Source organism: Oncorhynchus kisutch, unplaced genomic scaffold (genome assembly GCF_002021735.2).
Source record: "Oncorhynchus kisutch isolate 150728-3 unplaced genomic scaffold, Okis_V2 scaffold2673, whole genome shotgun sequence".
In the NCBI taxonomy this organism is placed as follows: domain Eukaryota; kingdom Metazoa; phylum Chordata; class Actinopteri; order Salmoniformes; family Salmonidae; genus Oncorhynchus; species Oncorhynchus kisutch.
Window position 1 is genome coordinate 176,638 of NW_022264618.1, and position 19,047 is coordinate 195,684.

Sequence of the window (19,047 nt, forward strand, 5' to 3'; positions counted from 1 at the left end):
GATAGACTAGTGATAACAATGGTTAGACTAGTAATAATGGTTAGCCTAGTAATAAATCAAATCAAATGTATTTATATAGCCCTTCGTACATCAGCTGATATCTCAAAGTGCTGTACAGAAACCCAGCCTAAAACCCCAAACAGCAAGCAATGCAGGTGTAGAAGCACGGTGGCTAGGAAAAACTCCCTAGAAAGGCCAAAACCTAGGAAGAAACCTAGAGAGGAACCAGGCTATGTGGGGTGGCCAGTCCTCTTCTGGCTGTGCCGGGTGGAGATTATAACAGAACATGGCCAAGATGTTCAAATGTTCATAAATGACCAGCATGGTCCAATAATAATAAGGCAGAACAGTTGAAACTGGAGCAGCAGCACGGCCAGGTGGACTGGGGACAGCAAGGAGTCATCATCTCAGGTCCTCCGAGAGAGAGAAAGAAAGAGAGAATTAGAGAGAGCACACTTAAATTCACACAGGACACCGAATAGGACAGGAGAAGTACTCCAGATATAACAAACTGACCCTAGCCCCCCGACATATAAACTACTGCAGCATAAATACTGGAGGCTAACAATGATAGACTAGTAATAACAATGGTCAGAGTAGTAATAATGGTTAGCCTAGTAATAACAATGATAGACTAGTGATAACAATGATTAGACTAGTAATAATGGTTAGCCTAGTAATAACAATGATAGACTAGTGATAACAATGATAGACTAGTAATAACAATGATAGACTAGTAATAACAATGGTTAGACTAGTAATAACAATGATAGACTAGTGATAACAATGATAGACTAGTGATAACAATGGTTAGACTAGTAATAATGGTTAGCCTAGTAATAACAATGATAGACTAGTAATAACAATGGTTAGAGAGAGAGACAGAGACACACAGGGAGAGCCAGTGAGAGACACAGAGAGAGAGAGAGGATAAAAGAGAGGGAGGAAGAGAAAGAGAGTGAAGAACAGGATGGTTTATGCCAACAGCCAATGGCAGATCATCTGTTACTGGTTAGACCCCCCCAGCTACACTACCTATACAGCTGGTTAAAACCCCCCGCAGCTACACTACCTATACAGCTGGTTAACCCCCCCCTCCCAGCTACACTACCTATACAGCTGGTTAACCCCCCCAGCTACACTACCTATACAGCTGGTTAAAACCCCCCGCAGCTACACTAGCTATACAGCTGGTTAGACCCCCCCAGCTACACTACCTATACAGCTGGTTAAAACCCCCCCGCAGCTACACTAGCTATACAGCTGGTTAGACCCCCCCAGCTACACTACCTATACAGCTGGTTAAAAACCCCCGCAGCTACACTAGCTATACAGCTGGTTAGACCCCCCCCAGCTACACTAGCTATACAGCTGGTTTAAAAACCCTGCAGCTGCACTAGCTATACAGCTGGTTAGACCCCCCCAGCTACACTAGCTATACAGCTGGTTAAACCCCCCCGCAGCTAAACTAGCTATACAGCTGGTTGGACCCCCCCCAGCTACACTACCCATACAGCTGGTTAGACCCCCCCAGCTACACTACCTACACAGCTGTTGTCCTGTAGACCCCCCCAGCTACACAACCTATACAGCTGGTTAGACCCCCCTCAGCTACACTACCTATACAGCTGGTTAAAACTCCCCGCAGCTACACTAGCTATACAGCTGGTTAAAACCCCCCGCAGCTACACTACCTATACAGCTGGTTAAACCCCCCCAGCTACACTAGCTATACAGCTGGTTAAACCCCCCGCAGCTACACTACCTATACAGCTGGTTAAACCCCCCGCAGCTACACTAGCTATACAGCTGGTTTAAAAACCCTGCAGCTACACTAGCTATACAGCTGGTTAAACCCCCCCGCAGCTACACTAGCTATACAGCTGGTTAAAACCCCCCCGCAGCTACACTAGCTATACAGCTGGTAAAAAAAAACGCAGCTACACTAGCTATACAGCTGGTTAAAACCCCCCGAAGCTACACTAGCTATACAGCTGGTTAAAAAAAAACGCATCTACACTACCTATACAGCTGGTTAAAACCCCCCGAAGCTACACTAGCTATACAGCTGGTTAAAACCCCCCGAAGCTACACTAGCTATACAGCTGGTTAAAACCCCCCCGCAGCTACACTAGCTAAACAGCTGGTTAAAACCCCCCGCAGCTACACTAGCTATACAGCTGGTTAAAAAACCCTGCAGCTACAGTACCTATACAGCTGGTTAAAAAACCCCGCAGCTACACTAGCAATACAGCTGGTTAGACCCCCCCAGCTACACTACCTATACAGCTGGTTAAAAAAACCGCAGCTACACTACCTATACAACTGGTTAGACCCCCCAGCTACACTACCTATACAGCTGGTTAGACCCCCCAGCTACACTACCTATACAGCTGGTTAGACCCCCCAGCTACACTACCTATACAGCTGGTTAGACCCCCCAGCTACACTACCTATACAGCTGGTTAGACCCCCCAGCTACACTACCTGTACAGCTGGTTAGACCCCCCAGCTACACTACCTATACAGCTGGTTAGACCCCCCAGCTACACTACCTATACAGCTGGTTAGACCCCCCAGCTACACTACCTATACAGCTGGTTAGACCCCCCAGCTACACTACCTGTACAGCTGGTTAGACCCCCCCCCAGCTACACTACCTATACAGCTGGTTAGACCCCCCAGCTACACTACCTGTACAGCTGGTTAGACCCCCCCCCAGCTACACTACCTATACAGCTGGTTAGACCCCCCAGCTACACGACCTATACAGCTAGTTAGACCCCCCAGCTACACTACCTATACAGCTGGTTAGACCCCCCCAGCTACACTACCTATACAGCTGGTTAGACCCCCCCCCAGCTACACTACCTATACAGCTGGTGCCCTGTAGACCCCCCCCCCCCAGCTACACTACCTATACAGCTGGTTAGACCCCCCCCCCAGCTATACTACCTATACAGCTGGATAGACCCCCCAGCTACACTACCTATACAGCTGGTTAGACCCCCCCCCAGCTATACTACCTATACAGCTGGTTAGACCCCCCAGCTACACTACCTGTACAGCTGGTTAGACCCCCCCAGCTACACTACCTATACAGCTGGTTAGACCCCCCCAGCTACACTACCTATACAGCTGGTGCCCTGTAGACCCCCCCCCCCCCCAGCTACACTACCTATACAGCTGGTTAGACCCCCCCAGCTACACTACCTATACAGCTGGTGCCCTGTAGACCCCCCCCCCAGCTACACTACCTATACAGCTGGTTAGACCCCCCCCAGCTATACTACCTATACAGCTGGTTAGACCCCCCCAGCTACACCACCTATACAGCTGGTTAGACCCCCCCCAGCTATACTACCTATACAGCTGGTTAGACCCCCCAGCTACACTACCTATACAGCTGGTGTACTGTAGACCCCCCAGCTACACTACCTATACAGCTGGTTAGACCCCCCAGCTACACTACCTATACAGCTGGTGTACTGTAGAACCCCCCAGCTACACGACCTATACAGCTGGTTAGACCCCCCCAGCTCGACTACCTATACAGCTGGTTAGACCCCCCAGCAATACTAGCTATATCTTGGTCTCTCCCTTCCCCAGCATAACCAGCCCAGTTGTCTCAGTGATTCCAGGCTGTGCTGGGGAAAGAGGTAGTCTAACAGCTGTGTTGTGTCCCAGTGGTTCCAGGCTGTGCTGGGGAAAGAGGTAGTCTAACAGCTGTGTTGTGTGTCAGTGGTTCCAGGCTAGTCTAACAGCTGTGTTGTCCCAGTGGTTCCAGGCTGTGTTGTGTGTCAGTGGTTCCAGGCTAGTCTAACAGCTGTGTTGTGTGTCAGTGGTTCCAGGCTGTGTTGTGTCCCAATGGTTCCAGGCTGTGCTGGGGAAAGAGGTAGTCTAACAGCTGTGTTGTGTGTCAGTGGTTCCAGGCTGTGCTGGGTAAAGAGGACATCCTGCCAGACTCAGTGAGGACTCTGATCAACACCAACTATGATCCAGTCTATCAGTTACACCAGGCCTTCCTCAAGGAGGTGGAGCAGAGGCTGCAGCAATGGTGAGGAGTGTGTGTGTGTGTGTGTGTGTGTGTGTGTGTGTGTGTGTGTGTGTGTGTGTGTGTGTACGTCCAGGTTTTCAGCACCACTCTTCAGTGAGTCACTACAGCAGCCGGTCATACAGGACTGATCATCATCATCAGAGACCCTGGTGGACGACCCATCAGAGACCCTGATTCTGGAGAGACTCTGCAAACACTACCCCCCGGTGGACGGCCCATCAGAGACCCCGGTGGACGGCCCATCAGAGACCCCGGGTGGACGACCCATCAGAGACCCCGGGTGGACGACCTACTGAATACTGCTCCTTAGAGTGGACAGACCTAGTGAATACTGCTCCTTAGAGTGGACAGACCTAGTGAATACTGCTCCTTAGAGAGGACAGACCTAGTGAATACTGCTCCTTAGAGTGGACAGACCTAGTGAATACTGCTCCTTAGAGAGGACAGACCTAGTGAATACTGCTCCTTAGAGAGGACAGACCTAGTGAATACTGCTCCTTAGAGAGGACAGACCTAGTGAATACTGCTCCTTAGAGAGGACAGACCTAGTGTATACTGCTCCTCTGAGTGGACAGACCTAGTGTATACTGCTCCTTAGAGAGGACAGACCTAGTGAATACTGCTCCTTAGAGAGGACAGACCTAGTGAATACTGCTCCTTAGAGAGGACAGACCTAGTGAATACTGCTCCTTAGAGAGGACAGACCTAGTGAATACTGCTCCTTAGAGAGGACAGACCTAGTGAATACTGCTCCTTAGAGAGGACAGACCTAGTGAATACTGCTCCTTAGAGAGGACAGACCTAGTGTATACTGCTCCTTAGAGAGGACAGACCTAGTGAATACTGCTCCTCTGAGGACAGACCTAGTGTATACTGCTCCTCTGAGGACAGACCTAGTGTATACTGCTCCTCTGAGTGGACAGACCTAGTGAATACTGCTCCTCTGAGTGGACAGACCTAGTGAATACTGCTCCTTAGAGAGGACAGACCTAGTGTATACTGCTCCTTAGAGAGGACAGACCTAGTGAATACTGCTCCTTAGAGAGGACAGACCTAGTGAATACTGCTCCTTAGAGAGGACAGACCTAGTGTATACTGCTCCTTAGAGTGGACAGACCTAGTGAATACTGCTCCTTAGAGAGGACAGACCTAGTGTATACTGCTCCTCTGAGGACAGACCTAGTGTGTACTGCTCCTCTGAGTGGACAGACCTAGTGAGTACTGCTCCTCTGAGAGGACAGACCTAGTGAATACTGCTCCTTAGAGAGGACAGACCTAGTGTATACTGCTCCTTAGAGAGGACAGACCTAGTGTATACTGCTCCTTAGAGAGGACAGACCTAGTGAATACTGCTCCTTAGAGAGGACAGACCTAGTGAATACTGCTCCTCTGAGTGGACAGACCTAGTGAATACTGCTCCTTAGAGAGGACAGACCTAGTGAATACTGCTCCTCTGAGAGGACAGACCTAGTGAATACTGCTCCTTAGAGAGGACAGACCTAGTGTATACTGCTCCTTAGAGAGGACAGACCTAGTGTATACTGCTCCTTAGAGAGGACAGACCTAGTGAATACTGCTCCTTAGAGAGGACAGACCTAGTGAATACTGCTCCTTAGAGAGGACAGACCTAGTGAATACTGCTCCTCTGAGGACAGACCTAGTGAATACTGCTCCTTAGAGAGGACAGACCTAGTGAATACTGCTCCTCTGAGTGGACAGACCTAGTGTATACTGCTCCTTAGAGAGGACAGACCTAGTGTATACTGCTCCTTAGAGAGGACAGACCTAGTGAATACTGCTCCTTAGAGAGGACAGACCTAGTGAATACTGCTCCACTACCCCATCTGCTGGAGGAGCTGTGTAACTACGCCGATTAGCTCAGTGTTCTCTAATAGGTACATGTGGCACATCTACATGTGGGTTGGAGAATCTCAGGAATGCAGTCAACGTGTCATAACTCTCTCAACCACTCACAGGAAGGGTTTGATCTTCTCCCGGGGATTGATGCTTCTCAGCTGTTAATCACGCTGTTGCAATGTGGTTTCAATTAGATATGGACAAATGGGTTACTGAATTAGTGATGTTGTTTCTCCACTTGCCCCTCACTATGGTGTCACTGAGAGAGGGGGTGAAACACTGTCTGTCTGTCTCCTGCAGGGTTAGGCTTAGCAGCAGGTAACCATGTTGATTTCTCTCTGTCACCAGGGAGGGGCGGTCCAACGCCCACATTAAAGGAGACTACCAGCGTGTCGGTGACGTCATGCTGAAGAACATTCAGGGGTTAAAGGTACAGTAGACGTGGATATCGTTCCTGCCCTACAACATGTCCTCAGAGTAATGACCTGTGGGTTATAGGTGGAGTTACAGCCATCTGATGAATATGTAGGAGTATCGCATGGGGTAGGTCATGATAATCACATGGGGTAGGTCATGATAATCACATGGGGTAGGTCATGATAATCACATGGGGTAGGTCATGATAATCACATGGGGTAGGTCATGATAATCACATGGGGTTGGTCATGATAATCACATGGGGTTGGTCATGATAATCACATGGGGTTGGTCATGATAATCACATGGGGTAGGTCATGATAATCACATGGGGTAGGTCATGATAATCACATGGGGTAGGTCATGATAATCACATGGGGTTGGTCATGATAATCACATGGGGTTGGTCATGATAATCACATGGGGTTGGTCATGATAACCACATGGGGTTGGTCATGATAATCACATGGGGTTGGTCATGATAATCACATGGGGTTGGCATCTATACAGTAGCAGCTAACAGTCCTCTGTCCCTAACTCCTACATCTTCTACCTAACCTACCCCTCTCCTCTCTCTCTAACCCCTACATCTTCTACCTAACCTACCCCTCTCCTCTCTCTCTAACCCCTACATCTTCTACCTAACCTACCCCTCTCCTCTCTCTCTAACCCTACATCTTCTACCTAACCTACCCCTCTCCTCTCTCTCTAACCCCTACATCTTCTACCTAACCTACCCCTCTCCTCTCTCTCTAACCCCTACATCTTCTACCTAACCTACCCCTCTCCTCTCTCTCTAACCCCTACATCTTCTACCTAACCTACCCCTCTCCTCTCTCTCTAACCCCTACATCTTCTACCTAACCTACCCCTCTCCTCTCTCCCTAACCCCTACATCTTCTACCTAACCTACCCCTCTCCTCTTTCTCTAACCCCTACATCTTCTACCTAACCTACCCCTCTCCTCTCTCTCTAACCCCTACATCTTCTACCTAACCTACCCCTCTCCTCTCTCCCTAACCCCTACATCTTCTACCTAACCTACCCCTCTCCTCTCTCTCTAACCCCTACATCTTCTACCTAACCTACCCCTCTCCTCTCTCTCTAACCCCTACATCTTCTACCTAACCTACCCCTCTCCTCTCTCCCTAACCCCTACATCTTCTACCTAACCTACCCCTCTCCTCTCTCTCTAACCCCTACATCTTCTACCTAACCTACCCCTCTCCTCTCTCTCTAACCCCTACATCTTCTACCTAACCTACCCCTCTCCTCTCTCTCTAACCCCTACATCTTCTACCTAACCTACCCCTCTCCTCTCTCTCTAACCCCTACATCTTCTACCTAACCTACCCCTCTCCTCTCTCCCTAACCCCTACATCTTCTACCTAACCTACCCCTCTCCTCTCTCTCTAACCCCTACATCTTCTACCTAACCTACCCCTCTCCTCTCTCTCTAACCCCTACATCTTCTACCTAACCTACCCCTCTCCTCTCTCTCTAACCCCTACATCTTCTACCTAACCTACCCCTCTCCTCTCTCTCTAACCCCTACATCTTCTACCTAACCTACCCCTCTCCTCTCTCCCTAACCCCTACATCTTCTACCTAACCTACCCCTCTCCTCTCTCTCTAACCCCTACATCTTCTACCTAACCTACCCCTCTCCTCTCTCTCTAACCCCTACATCTTCTACCTAACCTACCCCTCTCCTCTCTCTCTAACCCCTACATCTTCTACCTAACCTACCCCTCTCCTCTCTCTCTAACCCCTACATCTTCTACCTAACCTACCCCTCTCCTCTCTCCCTAACCCCTACATCTTCTACCTAACCTACCCCTCTCCTCTCTCTCTAACCCCTACATCTTCTACCTAACCTACCCCTCTCCTCTCTCTCTAACCCCTACATCTTCTACCTAACCTACCCCTCTCCTCTCTCTCTAACCCCTACATCTTCTACCTAACCTACCCCTCTCCTCTCTCTCTAACCCCTACATCTTCTACCTAACCTACCCCTCTCCTCTAACCCCTACATCTTCTACCTAACCTACCCCTCTCCTCTCTCTCTAACCCCTACATCTTCTACCTAACCTACCCCTCTCCTCTCTGCCCCATCAGCAGTTGACGTCCCTCCTGCAGCGTCACGGTGAGGTGTTGGTTGAGTTGGAGCGTTCGTGCCGTGCCTCCCAGCGGCTGCAGGAGTTGTGTCGAGAGTTTGAGCAGCAGAAGGTGTGTTACCTGTCCCTGAACATGTTCCTGCTACGCCCCCTGCATCGTCTGCTGCACTACAAACTGATTCTGGAGAGACTCTGCAAACACTACCCCCCCACACACCAAGACTTCAGAGACAGCAGAGGTAGGACCCTGCTCCTCTAGTTAGTATCTCAGAGAGAACCCTGCTCCTCTAGTTAGTATCTCAGAGAACCCTGCTCCTCTAGTTGTCTAGTTAATATCTCAGAGAACCCTGCTCCTCTAGTTGTCCTAGTTAATATCTCAGAGAGAACCCTGCTCCTCTAGTTGTCTAGTTAATATCTCAGAGAGAACCCTGCTCCTCTAGTTGTCCTAGTTAATATCTCAGAGAACCCTGCTCCTCCAGTTGTCTAGTTAGTATCTCAGAGAGAACCCTGCTCCTCTAGTTAGTATCTCAGAGAGAACCCTGCTCCACTAGTTAATATCTCAGAGAGAACCCTGCTCCTCTAGTTGTCTAGTTAATATCTCAGAGAACCCTGCTCTTCTAGTTGTCCTAGTTAATATCTCAGAGAACCCTGCTCCTCTAGTTGTCTAGTTAATATCTCAGAGAGAACCCTGCTCCTCTAGTTGTCTAGTTAATATCTCAGAGAGAACCCTGCTCCTCTAGTTGTCTAGTTAATATCTCAGAGAGAACCCTGCTCCTCTAGTTGTCTAGTTAATATCTCAGAGAACCCTGCTCCTCTAGTTGTCTAGTTAATATCTCAGAGAACCCTGCTCCTCTAGTTGTCCTAGTTAATATCTCAGAGAGAACCCTGCTCCTCTAGTTGTCTAGTTAATATCTCAGAGAACCCTGCTCCTCTAGTTGTCTAGTTAATATCTCAGAGAACCCTGCTCCTCTAGTTGTCCTAGTTAATATCTCAGAGAGAACCCTGCTCCTCTAGTTGTCTAGTTAATATCTCAGAGAGAACCCTGCTCCTCTAGTTGTCTAGTTAATATCTCAGAGAGAACCCTGCTCCTCTAGTTAGTATCTCAGAGAACCCTGCTCCTCTAGTTGTCTAGTTAATATCTCAGAGAACCCTGCTCCTCTAGTTGTCTAGTTAATATCTCAGAGAACCCTGCTCCTCTAGTTGTCTAGTTAATATCTCAGAGAACCCTGCTCCTCTAGTTGTCTAGTTAATATCTCAGAGAACCCTGCTCCTCTAGTTGTCTAGTTAATATCTCAGAGAGAACCCTGCTCCTCTAGTTGTCCTAGTTAATATCTCAGAGAACCCTGCTCCTCTAGTTGTCTAGTTAATATCTCAGAGAGAACCCTGCTCCTCTAGTTGTCTAGTTAATATCTCAGAGAACCCTGCTCCTCTAGTTGTCTAGTTAATATCTCAGAGAACCCTGCTCCTCTAGTTGTCTAGTTAATATCTCAGAGAGAACCCTGCTCCTCTAGTTGTCTAGTTAATATCTCAGAGAACCCTGCTCCTCTAGTTGTCTAGTTAATATCTCAGAGAACCCTGCTCCTCTAGTTGTCTAGTTAATATCTCAGAGAGAACCCTGCTCCTCTAGTTGTCTAGTTAATATCTCAGAGAACCCTGCTCCTCTAGTTGTCTAGTTAATATCTCAGAGAACCCTGCTCCTCTAGTTGTCTAGTTAATATCTCAGAGAACCCTGCTCCTCTAGTTGTCTAGTTAATATCTCAGAGAACACTCCCCCTCTAGCTGGTATATCAGAGATGGTGTGTGTTAGAGAGAGAACACTCCTCCTCTAGCTGATACATCAGAGATGGTGTGTGTTAGAGAGAGAACCCTCCTCCTCTAGCTGATATATCAGAGATGGTGTGTGTTAGAGAGAGAACACTCCTCCTCTAGCTGGTATATCAGAGATGGTGTGTGTTAGAGAGAGAACACTACTCCTCTAGCTGATACATCAGAGATGGTGTGTGTTAGAGAGAGAACACTCCTCCTCTAGCTGATATATCAGAGATGGTGTGTGTTAGAGAGAGAACACTCCTCCTCTAGCTGATATATCAGAGATGGTGTGTGTTAGAGAGAGAACACTCCTCCTCTAGCTGGTATATCAGAGATGGTGTGTGTTAGAGAGAGAACACTCCTCCTCTAGCTGCCCTAGCCAATATATCAGAGGTGGTGTGTGTTAGAGAGAGAACACTCCTCCTCTAGCTGATATATCAGAGATGGTGTGTGTACTAACACTCCTCCTCTAGCTGCCCTAGCTGATATATCAGAGATGGTGCTGCAGCTTCAGGGAACCATGATGAAGATGGAGAACATCCAGAAGCTTCTAGAACTGAAGAAAGATCTGACAGGCATCCAGGACCTGGCTATACCTGGCAGGGTAAGAGAACAGTTTTCCCTGGCTTTGCTTTGCCAAGTATTGTACTGATTTATTCCAAGTTGTAGTACATCAGTCCTCATGTTGTCCTTTAGTGTATCTAACTTCCAGGCATGTCGTTGTTCATTGTTTCCTCTGTGTTGTTTCTGTAACCCATCCAGGAGTTTATCAGACTGGGCTGTCTCAGTAAGCTCTCAGGGAAAGGACTACAGCAAAGAATGTTCTTCCTGGTTAGTCATTACTTCCTACTTCCTGTCACATGACTCCTCTGCTCCTCACTCACCCTATCCCTCTCTGTTCCTCCCTCCCTCTCTCCTCCTCCAGTTCAGTGATGTCTCATTATATCTCTATGTTCCTCTCTCCTCCTCCTCCAGTTCAGTGATGTCTCATTATATCTCTGTGTTCCTCTCTCCTCCTCCAGTTCAGTGATGTCTCATTATATCTCTGTGTTCCTCTCTCCCTCTCTCCTCCTCCAGTTCAGTGATGTCTCATTATATCTCTGTGTTCCTCCCTCTCTCCTCCTCCAGTTCAGTGATGTCTCATTATATCTCTGTGTTCCTCTCTCCTCCTCCAGTTCAGTGATGTCTCATTATATCTCTGTGTTCCTCCCTCTCCTCCTCCAGTTCAGTGATGTCTCATTATATCTCTGTGTTCCTCTCTCCTCCTCCAGTTCAGTGATGTCTCATTATATCTCTGTGTTCCTCCCTCTCTCCTCCTCCAGTTCAGTGATGTCTCATTATATCTCTGTGTTCCTCTCTCCCTCTCTCCTCCTCCAGTTCAGTGATGTCTCATTATATCTCTGTGTTCCTCTCTCCTCCTCCAGTTCAGTGATTCCCTGGTGTACACCAGCAGAGGTATGACAGCAGACAACCAGTTCAAAGTTCACGGCCAGCTGCCTCTCTACGGCATGACAGTAAGAGTCTCCAGAACCTGAACCATAACATTATGGGCCAGTTTCCTGGACACACATTAAGCCTCGTCCTAAAACGCCAGATATATAGAGAAAACATTTATTCCAGGATTAGACTTAATGTGTGTCCGGGAAGCTGGCCCCATGCTGTTAGCTTCAGATAACATAACACAGCTGTAAATTAGTAGAGGTCACTCTCCTCTGATCCAACCTGTGTCTGTGTCCTCAGATCAGGGAGAGTGAGGATGAGTGGGGAGTTCCTCATTCCTTCACTCTGTTTGGTCAGCACCAGTCTGTCGTCGTGGCAGCAAGGTACAAGTGTTCTAGATGTGTTCTGGGTGTTATTCCATGTTCTAGATGTTTAGGGTGTTTTACAGTTTTCTAGATGTTTAGGGTGTTTTACAGTTTTCTAGATGTTTAGGGTGTTTTACAGATGTTTAGGGTGTTTTACAGTTTTCTAGATGTTTAGGGTGTTTTACAGTTTTCTAGATGTTTAGGGTGTTTTACCGTTTTCTAGATGTTTTAGGGTGTTTTACAATTTTTCTAATGTTTTAGGGTGTTTTACGGTGTTCCATGGTGATTTAGAGTGTTCCAGGGTTGTTTAGAGTGTTTTAGGGTGTTCTAGAGCAGGGGTGTTGAACTCATTTAGCCCCAGGGGCCACAATCAGTCATCAGAGAGGTCCGAGCTGTGCATCTAACCCATGTCTGTACTCTGTACCTAGCTGTGTATCAGAGATGGTGAAATGGATGGAGGACATCAGGATGGCTGTAGTCCTGGTAGAACAGAGTAACAGACCTTCTACTGATCTACTGTCCACCAGTCGATCAGACCGCAGTAAGTCATAGTACCTGACCCCTAGACCTGGATGAACAGATGAATGGTCTTTCCTCTGATTTACAGTCCACCAGTCGATCTTACCGCAGTAAATCACACTACCTACTGCTACTACTTCTACAGGTGGAGTTTAAAGGGCCCACAGCAGCCATGAACAGCCCTAACCTTCCCACAGAGTACAGGCTGAGTCCTAACTAACCTTCCCACAGAGTACAGGCTGAGTCCTAACTAACCTTCCCACAGAGTACAGGCTGAGTCCTAACTAACCTTCCCACAGAGTACAGGCTGAGTCCTAACTAACCTTCCCACAGAGTACAGGCTGAGTCCTAACTAACCGTCCCACAGAGTACAGGCTGAGTCCTAACTAACCGTCCCACAGAGTACAGGCTGAGTCCTAACTAACCTTCCCACAGAGTACAGGCTGAGTCCTAACTAACCTTCCCACAGAGTACAGGCTGAGTCCTAACTAACCTTCCCACAGAGTACAGGCTGAGTCCTAACTAACCTTCCCACAGAGTACAGGCTGAGTCCTAACTAACCTTCCCACAGAGTACAGGCTGAGTCCTAACTAACCTTCCCACAGAGTACAGGCTGAGTCCTAACTAACCTTCCCACAGAGTACAGGCTGAGTCCTAACTAACCTTCCCACAGAGTACAGGCTGAGTCCTAACTAACCTTCCCACAGAGTACAGGCTGAGTCCTAACTAACCTTCCCACAGAGTACAGGCTGAGTCCTAACTAACCTTCCCACAGAGTACAGGCTGAGTCCTAACTAACCTTCCCACAGAGTACAGGCTGAGTCCTAACTAACCTTCCCACAGAGTACAGGCTGAGTCCTAACTAACCTTCCCACAGAGTACAGGCTGAGTCCTAACTAACCTTCCCACAGAGTACAGGCTGAGTCCTAACTAACCTAACCTTCCCACAGAGTACAGGCTGACTCCTAACTAACCTAACCTTCCCACAGAGTACAGGCTGAGTCCTAACTAACCTTCCCACAGAGGGAATTCTCTTATTTAGGTTTTGTGACAAGGATGTTTTGTGCTCCGAGAAACAACCTTCAACTTATCTGACCTGGGGGAAAGAATACCTTGTCCTCTGTTTCTGTTCGTCAACTCTTCATCAATTCCTCTTGCTGCTGTTCTCAGAGTCTCCAGAAGAGGGCGGTGTGGAGGCTGAGTCAGAGGAGGAGCTGAGTGCGTCTCGTAGCTCATTGGAGCGTCAGTCAGCACAGAGAGGAAACACGACAGTTCATGTCTGCTGGCACCGCAACACCTCTGTGTCCATGGTGGACTTTAGTGTGGCTGTGGAGGTACCTACCTGACCCACAGTACCGTCTAACCTCTCTGTCTCTGTCTAACCTCTCTGTCTTCTGTCTTCTCTACCTACCTGACCCACAGTACCGTCTAACCTCTGTCTCTGTCTAACCTCTCTGTCTTCTTTCTTCTCTACCTACCTGACCCACAGTACTGTCTAACCTCTGTCTCTGTCTAACCTCTCTGTCTTCTGTCTTCTCTACCTACCTGACCCACAGTACTGTCTAACCTCTGTCTCTGTCTAACCTCTCTGTCTTCTGTCTTTTCTACCTACCTGACCCACAGTACCATCTAACCTCTGTCTCTGTCTAACCTCTCTGTCTTCTGTCTTCTCTACCTACCTGACCCACAGTACCGTCTAACCTCTCTGTCTTCTCTACCTACCTGACCCACAGTACCGTCTAACCTCTCTGTCTTCTCTACCTACCTGACCCACAGTACCGTCTAACCTCTCTGTCTTCTCTACCTACCTGATCCACAGTACCGTCTAACCTCTCTGCTTCTGTCTAACCTCTCTGTCTTCTCTACCTACCTGATCCACAGTATCGTCTAACCTCTGTTTCTGTCTATCCTCTGTCTTCTCTACCTACCTGATCCACAGTATCGTCTAACCTCTCTGTCTCTGTCTAACCTCTCTGTCTTCTCTACCTTCCTGACCCACAGTACCGTCTAACCTCTCTGTCTCTGTCTAACCTCTCTGTCTTCTCTACCTTCCTGACCCACAGTACCGTCTAACCTCTGTCTTCTCTACCTACCTGACCCACAGTACCGTCTAACCTCTCTGTTTCTGTCTAACCTCTCTGTCTTCTCTACCTTCCTGACCCACAGTACCGTCTAACCTCTGTCTTCTCTACTTACCTGACCCACAGTACTGGATATAACCTGGTACAGAGAGGTAGGATATAACCTGATATAACCTGATACAGAGAGGTGGGATATAACCTGATATAACCTGGTACAGAGAGGTGGGATATAACCTGATATAACCTGATACAGAGAGGTGGGATATAAGCTGATATAACCTGATACGGGGAGGTGGGATATAACCTGATATAACCTGGTACAGAGAGGTGGGATATAACCTGGTACAGAGAGGTGGGATATAACCTGGTATAACCTGATATAACCTGATACAGAGAGGTGGGATATAACCTGGTATAACCTGGTACAGAGAGGTGGGATATAACCTGATACAGAGAGGTGGGATATAACCTGGTACAGAGAGGTGGGATATAACCTGGTACAGAGAGGTGGGATATAACCTGATACAGAGAGGTGGGATATAACCTGATACAGAGAGGTGGGATATAACCTGATATAACCTGATATAACCTGATATAACCTGATACAGAGAGGTGGGATATAACCTGATATAACCTGATACAGGGAGGTGGGATATAACCTGATATAACCTGGTACAGAGAGGTGGGATATAACCTGATACAGAGAGGTGGGATATAACCTGATACAGAGAGGTGGGATATAACCTGATATAACCTGGTACAGAGAGGTGGGATATAACCTGATATAACCTGGTACAGGGAGGTGGGATATAACCTGATATAACCTGGTACAGAGAGGTGGGATATAACCTGATATAACCTGGTACAGGGAGGTGGGATATAACCTGATATAACCTGGTACAGAGATATAACCTGATATAACCTGGTACAGAGGTGGGATATAACCTGATATAACCTGATACAGAGAGGTGGGATATAACCTGATATAACCTGGTACAGAGATATAACCTGATATAACCTGGTACAGAGAGGTGGGATATAACCTGATATAACCTGGTACAGGGAGGTGGGATATAACCTGATATAACCTGGTACAGAGATATAACCTGATATAACCTGGTACAGAGGTGGGATATAACCTGATATAACCTGATACAGAGAGGTGGGATATAACCTGATATAACCTGATATAACCTGGTACAGAGAGGTGGGATATAACCTGATACAGAGAGGTGGGATATAACCTGATACAGAGAGGTGGGATATAACCTGATACAGAGAGGTAGGATATAACCTGATATAACCTGGTACAGAGAGGTGGGATATAACCTGATACAGAGAGGTGGGATATAACCTGATACAGAGAGGTGGGATATAACCTGATACAGAGAGGTAGGATATAACCTGATATAACCTGATACAGGGAGGTGGGATATAACCTGATACAGAGAGGTGGGATATAACCTGATATAACCTGATACAGAGAGGTGGGATATAACCTGATATAACCTGATACAGAGAGGTGGGATATAACCTGATATAACCTGATACAGAGAGGTGGGATATAACCTGATACAGAGAGGTGGGATATAACCTGATATAACCTGGTACAGGGAGGTGGGATATAACCTGATATAACCTGATACAGAGAGGTGGGATATAACCTGATATAACCTGATATAGAGAGGTGGGATATAACCTGATATAACCTGATACAGAGGTGGGATATAACCTGGTACAGAGAGGTGGGATATAACCTGATACAGGGAGGTGGGATATAACCTGATACAGAGAGGTGGGATATAACCTGATATAACCTGGTACAGAGATGTGGGATATAACCTGATATAACCTGATACAGAGAGGTGGGATATAACCTGATATAACCTGATACAGAGAGGTGGGATATAACCTGATATAACCTGATACAGAGAGGTGGGATATAACCTGATATAACCTGATACAGAGAGGTGGGATATAACCTGATATAACCTGGTACAGGGAGGTGGGATATAACCTGGTACAGAGAGGTTGGATATAACCTGATATAACCTGGTACAGGTAGGTGGGATATAACCTGATATAACCTGGTACAGAGAGGTGGGATATAACCTGGTACAGGGAGGTGGGATATAACCTGATATAACCTGGTACAGAGATGTGGGATATAACCTGATATAACCTGATACAGAGAGGTGGGATATAACCTGATACAGAGAGGTGGGATATAACCTGGTACAGAGAGGTTGGATATAACCTGATATAACCTGGTACAGGGAGGTGGGATATAACCTGATATAACCTGGTACAGAGAGGTGGGATATAACCTGATATAACCTGGTACAGAGAGGTGGGATATAACCTGATATAACCTGATATAACCTGGTACAGAGAGGTGGGATATAACCTGATACAGAGAGGTGGGATATAACCTGATATAACCTGATACAGAGAGGTGGGATATAACCTGATATAACCTGATACAGAGAGGTGGGATATAACCTGGTACAGAGAGGTGGGATATAACCTGATACAGAGAGGTGGGATATAACCTGATATAACCTGATACAGAGAGGTGGGAAATAACCTGGTACAGAGAGGTGGGATATAACCTGGTACAGAGAGGTAGGATATAACCTGGTACAGAGAGGTGGGATATAACCTGATATAACCTGGTACAGAGAGGTGGGATATAACCTGATATAACCTGATATAGAGAGGTAGGATATAACCTGATATAACCTGGTACAGAGAGTTGGGATATAACCTGATATAACCTGATACAGAGAGGTGGGATATAACCTGATATAACCTGATACAGAGAGGTGGGATATAACCTGATATAACCTGATACAGAGAGGTGGGATATAACCTGATATAACCTGATACAGAGAGGTGGGATATAACCTGATACAACAACATTGTAACTTCAAGACCAGACAACCTGTGTTAATCTCTTTTGCTATTGGTTACTCCTGTGTTAATGTCTCTTCCTATTGGTCCTTTCTACCCCTATCAGAACCAGTTATCAGGTAACCTGCTGAGGAAGTTTAAGAACAGTAATGGATGGCAGAAACTCTGGGTGGTCTTCACCAACTTCAGCCTGTTCTTCTACAAGTCACATCAGGTAAGGACTCTAACCTAAACCTAACTCTAACCTAAACCTAACTCTGGGTGGTCTTCACCAACTTCTTCTACAAGTCACATCAGGTAAGGACTCTAAACTAACTCTAAACATACATCTAACCTAAAACTAACTAGTATTTATTATGGGATGCAGTAGTCTAAAGGTCATCTCTGTTCCCTATAGGATGACTACCCTCTGGCCAGCCTCCCGTTGCTAGGCTACTCGTTGACGGTTCCCGCGGAGACAGAGAACATCCAGAAGGACTACGTTTTCAAGCTCCACTTCAAGTCTCATGTGTACTACTTCAGATCAGAGAGCCAGTACACCTTCCAGAGGTCAGTTCCCTTGGCAACCTGTTGTGTGGTGTTTGGTTGTGTTGTCACTTCAAGTCTCATGTACTACTTCAGATCAGAGAGCCAGTACACCTTCCAGAGGTCAGTTCCCTTGGCAACCTGTTGTGTGGTGTTATCTTCAGTAGTGTGGTAGTGTAGTGTTGTCTTCAGTAGTGTGGTAGTGTAGTGTTGTCTTCAGTAGTGTGGTGTTGTCTTGTCTTCAGTAGTGTGGTGTTGTCTTGTTGTCTTCAGTAGTGTGGTGTTGTCTTCAGTAGTGTTGTGTTGTCTTGTTGTCTTTAGTAGTGTTGTGTTGTCTTGTTGTCTTTAGTAGTGTTGTCTTCAGTAGTGTGGTGTTGTCTTCAGTGGTGTTGTCTTGTGGTGGTGTCTTGTTGTCTTTAGTAGTGTTGTGTTGTCTTGTTGTCTTTAGTGGTGTTGTCTTGTTGTCTTTAGTAGTGTTGTGTTGTCTTGTTGTCTTTTGTAGTGTTGTCTTCAGTAGTGTGGTGTTGTCTTGTTGTCTTCAGTGGTGTTGTCTTGTGGTGTCTTGTTGTCTTTAGTAGTGTTGTGTTGTCTTGTTGTCTTTAGTAGTGTTGTGTTGTCTTGTTGTCTTTTGTAGTGTTGTCTTCAGTAGTGTGGTGTTGTCTTGTTGTCTTCAGTGGTGTTGTCTTCAGTAGTGTGGTGTTGTCTTCAGTTGTGTGGTGTTGTCTTCAGTTGTGTGGTGTTGTCTTCAGTAGTGTGGTGTTGTCTTCAGTAGTGTGGTATTGTCTTCAGTAGTGTGGTGTTGTCTTCAGTAGTGTTGTGTTGTCTTGTTGTCTTTAGTAGTGTGGTGTTGTCTTGTTGTCTTCAGTAGTGTGGTGTTGTCTTCAGTGGTGTGGTGTTGTCTTCAGTGGTGTTGTCTTCAGTAGTGTGGTGTTGTCTTCAGTATCAAA

General features: G+C 46.9%; 1 protein-coding gene across 1 annotated transcript in view; it reads left to right on the top strand.

The window, feature by feature from the left end:
* Positions 1-19,047, top strand: part of LOC109887081 (FERM, ARHGEF and pleckstrin domain-containing protein 1) — a 91,562-nt gene that overhangs the window by 63,922 nt on the left and 8,593 nt on the right. Inside the window, exons 16-26 of the mRNA XM_031819828.1 lie at positions 3,924-4,057; positions 6,263-6,344; positions 8,450-8,687; positions 10,731-10,861; positions 11,020-11,088; positions 11,682-11,771; positions 11,998-12,080; positions 12,491-12,603; positions 13,752-13,915; positions 17,682-17,789; positions 17,973-18,124. Of these exons, the coding sequence (XP_031675688.1) occupies positions 3,924-4,057; positions 6,263-6,344; positions 8,450-8,687; positions 10,731-10,861; positions 11,020-11,088; positions 11,682-11,771; positions 11,998-12,080; positions 12,491-12,603; positions 13,752-13,915; positions 17,682-17,789; positions 17,973-18,124 (1,364 nt within the window). The remainder of the gene's footprint in view (positions 1-3,923; positions 4,058-6,262; positions 6,345-8,449; positions 8,688-10,730; positions 10,862-11,019; positions 11,089-11,681; positions 11,772-11,997; positions 12,081-12,490; positions 12,604-13,751; positions 13,916-17,681; positions 17,790-17,972; positions 18,125-19,047) is intronic.